The sequence below is a fragment of the Poromitra crassiceps genome, assembly GCF_964638095.1.
Source record: "Poromitra crassiceps genome assembly, chromosome: 13".
NCBI lineage: Eukaryota > Metazoa > Chordata > Actinopteri > Beryciformes > Melamphaidae > Poromitra > Poromitra crassiceps.
In genome coordinates, this window is record NC_139644.1 from 4,309,944 (window position 1) to 4,317,995 (window position 8,052).

The 8,052-nt window shown below is 43.3% G+C and overlaps 1 protein-coding gene across 1 annotated transcript in view; it reads left to right on the forward strand.

Annotated features, from left to right (window-relative positions):
• Nucleotides 1-2,004, forward strand: part of LOC310787498 (tryptase-2-like) — a 3,211-nt gene extending 1,207 nt beyond the window's left edge. Inside the window, exons 3-5 of the mRNA XM_083648934.1 lie at nt 60-334; nt 672-811; nt 1,697-2,004. Of these exons, the coding sequence (XP_083505060.1) occupies nt 60-334; nt 672-811; nt 1,697-1,885 (604 nt within the window). The 3' untranslated portion in view covers nt 1,886-2,004. The remainder of the gene's footprint in view (nt 1-59; nt 335-671; nt 812-1,696) is intronic.
• The last annotated feature ends 6,048 nt before the right edge of the window (nt 2,005-8,052 follow it).

The window sequence follows — 8,052 nt, forward strand, 5'->3', positions numbered from 1 at the left end:
GTGCGTGTGTGTGTGTGTGTGTGTGTGCATGTCTGTGTCTGTGTGTGTGTGTGTCACAGACAGCGCAAGATCAAAAAGGAAAAATCGATGGTTTGGCTTGGCTCACACGCCCTGCATGGGCCGGCCAGGTTCCGGGGTATCCGGGACATCTACATCCACCCTGACTTCCAGCCCAATGGCGACATGTATCTGAACGACATCGCCCTGATTGAGATGTCCAAGAAGGTGAGCTTCACCCCGCGGATCGGCCCTGTCAACCTGACCACCACCCAGGACAGCTTTGACTCAGCTTCTGAGTGCTGGATCACTGGCTGGGGCAACATTAGGAAATATGGTGAGTTCAACACAAACACACGTACATATCACATTCACACAAGACATCCATCTATTACACACTGTCACTGTTAACTGTTGTTATATATGTTGTTAACTGTTGTTATATATATATATATATATATATATATATATATATATATATATATATATATATATATATATGCTGTATATATATGTACACACATTACTCAACATAGTGTATGCTATACCATCAGACATGAACAATCAGAACAATCAGGCAAGCATAAAATAACCCTATCTATTTTCTTCCTTGCTTTCCTTATGTCTCTCCCCGTCTGTCCCTCTGTCTGTCTCTGTCCCTCTGTCTGTCTCAGTCCCTCTGCCAGGCAAAGAGATCCTGCAGCAGCTGCAGGTGCCCCTCGTGGGTCAGGTTGCGTGTAAGGCAGCGTACCCCAGCGTGACGGATCACATGCTGTGTGCAGGATACCTGGAAGGAGGGAAGGGCAGCTGTGATGTGAGTTTCACCATTTAAGTCAAGCCAAAGTCCAGCTGAATAGAGGGTATGCACACCCACTGGAACACGCCCTCTCAATCGGGAATGAGTGTCAAAATGAGTGTCAAGTTCCTCCCTGAGCAGCAGGTGTCACTTATCTAGGCTGATTACTGCATTCAAGCTCAGTCTTGCTGTGACTCAGTGGGCGTGACCCCACAGTGACTTCTGCCTCTGTGACATCACATGCATACCCTCTATTGGATTCATCAAATCAAAAATACATTTAATGTAGGCTATTGAATATAGACACAAATTCAAAATGCACTCTCTGCATTCTCCCCCCCCCCCCCCTCTCCTTCCTCCCTCCCATCCTAACCATTGCTCTGATCGCCTCCAAACTTCGGGAGTGCGCTTAGGGGATGAAGCGATTCATAGCGCCATCTACTGGCAACACAAAAAGCGGTTTATCTCGAGAACCATTCATCCAAGTAGTCATAGCTCTGTTCATCTGATCGACTTCAACGTTGGCGGGTGCGCTGCTGGGGACCCAAGAAAGTGCAGCGTTGAATTTTGTGTAATTCAACCAATCAGAACATGGTTTTCACGTATCAACCAATCAGAACATGGCTTTCACGTATCTCCAGAACTCTTTGTCCGATCGACTTCAAACTTGGGGGGGGTTTGCTGCACTGCTGGGGACCCAACAGAGTGCAGTGCCGAATTTCGGCATGAGTTTGGTCACAACCCCAAAAAAAGTGTGCCCATGGTGCATCGTCTCCACCCTAGACATTTCTGGTTCTCTGTAAAGCCCTCTGAGACATGCTTGTGAATTCGGGCTATACAAATAAACATAAAGTTGACTTGATTTGAAGACCGACACGTGTGTGTGGTATTTCTGCTCCACAGGGAGACGAGGGCGGTCCTCTGGTGTGTGGGACAGACCATGGCTTCGTGCAGGTGGGCATCCTGAGCTACGGGGAGGCTTCAGGTTGTGCTCTGGCAGGTTCCCCCAGCATCTACACCCGAGTGGACCAATACCTGCCCTTCATCAACGACTACATCCACCGCCACCAGGGGGCCTCAGCTGACACCTAGACCTCCCGGAGCTGAAGCTGTCCAGTCTACAAACTGAAACAGTCTTCCTCGCTCTGTTTAGCTACCTGCATAGATGAATAGAAATGTTCTTCATTCTATCAGTAAAATCTTCAAGCACTCGTTTTGTGCGTCTGTATGTTTTGTGTTGTGGAGAAGTGATGTTGTACGTACATGCTGACAATCAGGTTTAGGGCATAATGGATTACATGCAACAGGATTAATCAGATTACAAAAAGGGTAACTGTAATCCCTCAAATCCATTACTGTAATCCCTTTATCGTTACACAAACAAGTCCTAATTCTCAATAGCTGCGACCACATATGCGAATTTCCGAAATGCAGGAAGGCATGGGGCAGCCCACCCAACTCTGCCACCCTGCAGTTGGAAACGTATCTAGTCTAGAGGCCTAACCCTAACCCTAACCTCTAGTCTAGAGGCCTAACCCTAACCCTAACCTCTAGTCTAGAGGCCTAACCCTAACCCTAACCTAAGCCTAACCCTAACCTCTAACCCTAACCCTAACCCTAGGGAAAATAAGGTTTGACCTTTAACTAATTGCAACATAATTTATTGGGGTACGGTGGCGCAGTCGGTAGCGCTGTCGCCTCACAGCTAGAAGGTCCTGAGTTCGATTCTCGCCTGGGACACTGTGGGCGCTGGAGTTGTGACCCCCCCATATCTTCAGTGCCCACTGCCCAGGTGGGCCATCTCGTCGAAAGGGCCTTTCTGTGTGGAGTTTGCATGTTCTCCCCGTACCCCCCAGGGGGTTCCTCCGTACATAACCCCCCACTAAAAACATGCAGAAGATCGTCATCCGACCAGTGACGACAACATCTCAAGTGGGTCCCCGGGCTCTGGAAAGAAAAAAGCGACCACTGCTCCTGGCCTGCCCCCTGGAGGAAAGGACAAGCCTGGATGGGTCAAATGCAGAGGACATATTTCACCGGCCACCGTCAGCATGAGTGTGTGTTTGTGGCTGCATGCATGTGTGTTCGTGTGACAATAAAAGACGGGCTTGTCCGTCCGAAATCGTGTTTAAAAGTCAGTGACTACTAGTCACGACAAGTGAGCACTCTCAAAAAAAATGTTCAAAAGCTACGGTGCAAAAGCTACGGTGCAAAAAGCAAACAATATACAGCAGCCAAAGTAAATCATTGCTTTCCTCAGCAATGCCGAGGAAGGCTTGTGCCGAAACGTACGTCTATTGATCATTGATGTCACTGCTGCTACTGAAGGTATTGAAAACAACCAAAAGGATTTAGTTTGGGTGCTGGCTTTTCTGTTTCTTCAACATCATTTATTTTCACATTTTTATGTTTATATTGATGCCCGAAACACTGTAGTAAAAAAATCCCATTAGTGGAAGTATTGTGATAAACCTCCTTTAAGGATGCTATATTAACTGGGTAGGCTATAAAGCACTGCTGCCACCACCTTTGTTTATCCGGATGGTCCGGTGTCAGATACCTGAGAACAACACACACTTACAACGACGTAAGAAAAATATATCATTTATTTCGGACAAGATAGGTAAGGACAGCATGGGACCCCACAGTGAGAACTGGCCCTCCTAAAACATTCCCCCCTCAGACAGGTCAGCCCCCCCAGTCTACCAGCCCTCCCTCCACAGCAAATCACAGCAAGCCCAACAGCCCCTTAAACTAGTATGGCAGTAAACATGCGATCACACATTGCTTAATGCAAATAGACCAGGTGTAATGACCTAGGATTTCACCCTATCGGTATAGGCACACTTCAAGTCACAGGACTTCACCCTTCTGAGAGGCACACTTTAAGTCACACAGGAGTTCACCCTTCTGAGAGGCACACTTTAAGTCAAACAGGAGTTCACCCTTCTGAGAGGCACACTTTAAGTCAAACAGGAGTTCACCCTAGTTAGTTAGTTAGTTTATTGACAACCATATAGAAATATTCACAATATATACAACTATTAAAATAATCATATAAAATACGAAAAATAAAAACAATGGGTCCAATCACATAACAGATACATCAAACTAAGATGTTTCACGTTCCTACACGTAGGCTATAGGTCCGCTTTAATTCACACTCAGAGGCGCGCATAGACTAGCCAGGGCGGGACAGACCTGTAATTCTCATGCCTATAGCTAATATTCCCCCAGTCCCCCCGGTTCTCCATATGCTGTCGAATAAGAAGTGTTTAAAATCAACAAAGTAAACTCAAATAAACATGGACAATAACAAACAGGACTAAACATAAAACACAAATAATTGTCCTTGTTAAAAGACCACTTAACTGGCCATGTCGTTGCGACCCTCCCCCGGGGTCTGGGCTTGTGGCGCTGATCCAACACGGCTCATATGCAGCGAGAGCCCGTGGGGGAATCGTTGGTCCAGCGCTGAAACGAGGAGGCGGCCGACAGCGTATCAGACGCCCCACACCAGAGCTGGGAAGCTGGAGAGAGCACTCCTAATTTCCCCAAGCCTAACCTCGGCCCTAACACTGGAAACACTAATGCCTGCCTATAAGTCTTCACCACGGCAACTCTACACAGTCACACACGGCACCCCCCTCCCGTGAGTGCAGTGACCATTTAGGCAGTTCAGTCACACAGACGGCTTGACCGGGCAAAATTGTCCCGATCAGCTTGAGCTCCGCTTCCCAGAATCAAGTGTCTCTCGCTCGGCTCTCCTTTAACTGTTCCCCATTCCCCCAATCAAGTCCGGCTGAGGATCATTTCGCAGAGTCTCTGTCAGCGGAGGCACCGCAGCACAGGGGCAGCCGCAGGTGAAAGCTCTTAGTCTTTAATCAACTGTCAATCATCCCCCCCCCCCCAATCCAGTGGACACCCCAAGTCCACTACAGTATGTTAAAAAAAAAATCAAAATGGCTGCCATTATTAAAGTTTTTGCCATATCTTGACTCCAACTAGACCTAGAATTACAAATTTGGTGTCTATTTCCACATTTTGGGGGGCAAGGAATCCACAGAAATGGTTGTTGAGTCTCTAAGTAGAACAGGTTTTTATTTTCTCATGTAAGTATGTAGTCGTAATACAATGTGGCATTTCTCACAATGTTAGCTACAACTTCGTATTTGTTAATCATACACATTTTGGGTGATACCCACTACCCTTGAGCATATTGAAGTGCTTGCCATTGAAAAAAAAAGTTTGTTCCTAGATGCATGCAAAAATGCACTCAAAATATTTGAGGCCTTCGGCTTGAATGTAGCCACTTCTGGTTTGCCATTGATTTCTGTAATGCTTATTTGGTCACCACTTCAAGGTATTGTTCAATGTTCTCAGTTAGGTCTCCAAGTGCAATTTGCTCATCATCATTCTGTTCTAAATAGCTGTCTGCTCTTTTTCTTTTGACAACCATGTTCTTCATCAAAGGTCTGAGGTATTTGTTTTTTGGTACAGATAGATGGCATCTGCAGCATGAAGATCTTGGTGCCTTCCTCCCCTTGAGCAATTGTGATGTCATCAGTGATGTCACTTGAGCAATTGTGATGTCATCAGTGATGTCACTCGAGCAATTGTGATGTCATCAGTGAATAAATAAATCCTTCTGTGGTGTTTTATGGCAGTTGGCATCCTTTATGTTGCATTACCGCCTGGAAGAGCACAAGTGGTACATCATCTCCAGAGTAAGTGTTTATTGTTTATTTATTTTTGTTTAGTTTATTTGCACAAAGAAAAGTAATAACAACAGATAGTACAAGTATCTTAATAAGCTATTATTAAGCTATACCTATTAGTAAGCTATTAGCTAACTAGTAAGTGCTTACAAAGCCTACTTTGAATGGTAACTAACAGACAATGACTGTCATTGGTAACAGACGATAAATGGCCGTCAACTTATCCATAACCTTCAGATATAGAGAACACTTAGCCTACCTGTCCACTCGTCTGCATGTTTGAGCTACAACTTGCGCTGTGCCTTGCCGAAATCAAATTGCCTCCAATGCAAGACTTGTGAATGACATGACTATGAAGTTATGGTTTGCGATGGCTGTCTGAGGGAACACAAGGGCCCCTATCTTCCCACTGGCCTTAGGCGCTAAAACTGCCGTTAAACGTAAAAAAACGCACCTTGCGCCGGCCTCAGGAAGATAGTGTCATAGTTTTAGGCCCCGAAATGCGCTTCGAAGAGTAGGGTTTAGGGTTGCCAACTTCTTGAAATGGAAATAAGGAAAGGGGGGGGGGTGTCGGTAGTGGACTTAAATATAACAATCACATAACTGCAATTGCTTCAGCTTCAACCATTTACACATTATTATTATTATTAACACAAGCAAACACTTTTGCGCATAGCCTATTCCTAGATTATCATCCAAGAATTTTATTTGGGCGTTGCAAAATAAAAGTTTCTCATTCTTAAGGGGAATACTGTACTAATTTATAAATATTAATTTAAATGTTTTAATTTTTGACTGTTTATAATTCATTGGTCACCTCATCCCTAATACCTCATACCAACATTTCATACCTATTCGAATTTTAACCCCTCAAATGCCAGTGTACAGTAAGTACAGTACAATGAAAAACGACATACAAACACAAAAAGTGAATTATTTTCCTTCCCATAAAGGCAAACTGGATTTGGGTCTGATATTATGGGCAGGTTGGGGTGTTTTACAAAAGTCACCACTGCAAGATGCCTAGTGTCAAAGATTGGCAGGATACATCTTAGAATGAAGTCACAATACCTATGACATCACTAGCCTATGACATCATCAGTGATATCATAAGATGATTTTGGTCAATAATGATGTCACTGATGACATTACTGATGATTTCACAGACATTGTGACATCATCAGTGGGTTTTCATTTTTTTTGTAAAAAATAATATTTTTCATATTTTGAGCCAAAAATCAAAAAAGCGCATGTTTTGGACTACCAGCCATTTTCCCCAAAACACACAAATAAGCTTTAGTCCAGCATCCATCCTGGTCTAAAGGCTTCAAATCAGTAGTGTGCACTGTCAAATTCAGTTTTCTAATATTTTCCCATCTTTGGCATAGGAATCAGTTTTTTTTACATTTCATGTAAACTGTATGGAATTGATTGCTATGCCAAAACTGGGGGAATATAGGGAAATAGCCAAACACAGTAGAAACTACAATTTTAACCCCTTGAGTCAAGGTGAGATGTGTAACATCAAGGAAATAATGATTTTTTGGAAAATTAGCTGGGAGTAAAAAAGAAAATGTTGTTTTTGTGCAAAATTAACATTGAAACCAATGGGACAACTATGCAATGGACTTTGAGACCATGTAACTCCCCCAAATTTTCAACCAACTCCAAGGTTAGATATTAAGGTCAAATTTCAAGGTATTTGGTCCAGGATGCCCGCTGAAACAAATGAAATAAATTAATTTTGTAAAAATTTGCTGGGAGTACCAATAAAGTGTTTATAATGGAAGTCAATGGGTCCATCTGATGGACTAATGGTAAATTTAGGTGTAATTTCAAAACAAGGTCTTTGGATGGTAGAAGGATGATAGATATGGATGATTTTTGTAAAATGCCGCAAAAAAAATACCTAGCCTTAATTTCAGACCATTTACTCAAAAAATGTCCAAATGCGAATGTAAGAAATATCCATCAGATGGACCAGTGGGGTACAAGGGTTTTAATAAAAGAGCTGTATTAAAAAAAAAAACAGTAGGCTAGTGCAAACAGTATTTTGATATAGGTCTAAATAGCCTACTTCACATTTGCATGTAGGCCTACTTATTCAATTTTCTTTTAACAGTGCAAACAGCAATGTTAGGCTATTATTTTGAACAGAACAAACCTGGTATGAAAGTTTAAATCATTAGTGCAAAAACATTTTAGATTTCAATTGAAATCGTCTGAACACAACAAAAACAATTTGCATGCTACATTTGTATAGGTACAATGTAAATAGCTTATTCAATGTGCTGTCTTCAGAGTTTAGTTGAATCTAGCAACGCTGACAGCGCTTCAGTGGTCGTGACTCACAACAAACAGAATGAGAGAGGCCAATCTAGGCTGAGGGGCAGAGCAGCAGCGGCTGCGGGGTTTAACTCGCTCAATACAAATAGCCGTTCACTCTTTGCACTGCGTGTTTCTCCAATACGGGACAGGCGCGTCCCGTATTAGTTCAATACGGCACATGTCTTTTTGTTTACAAATACGGGACGATTCCGT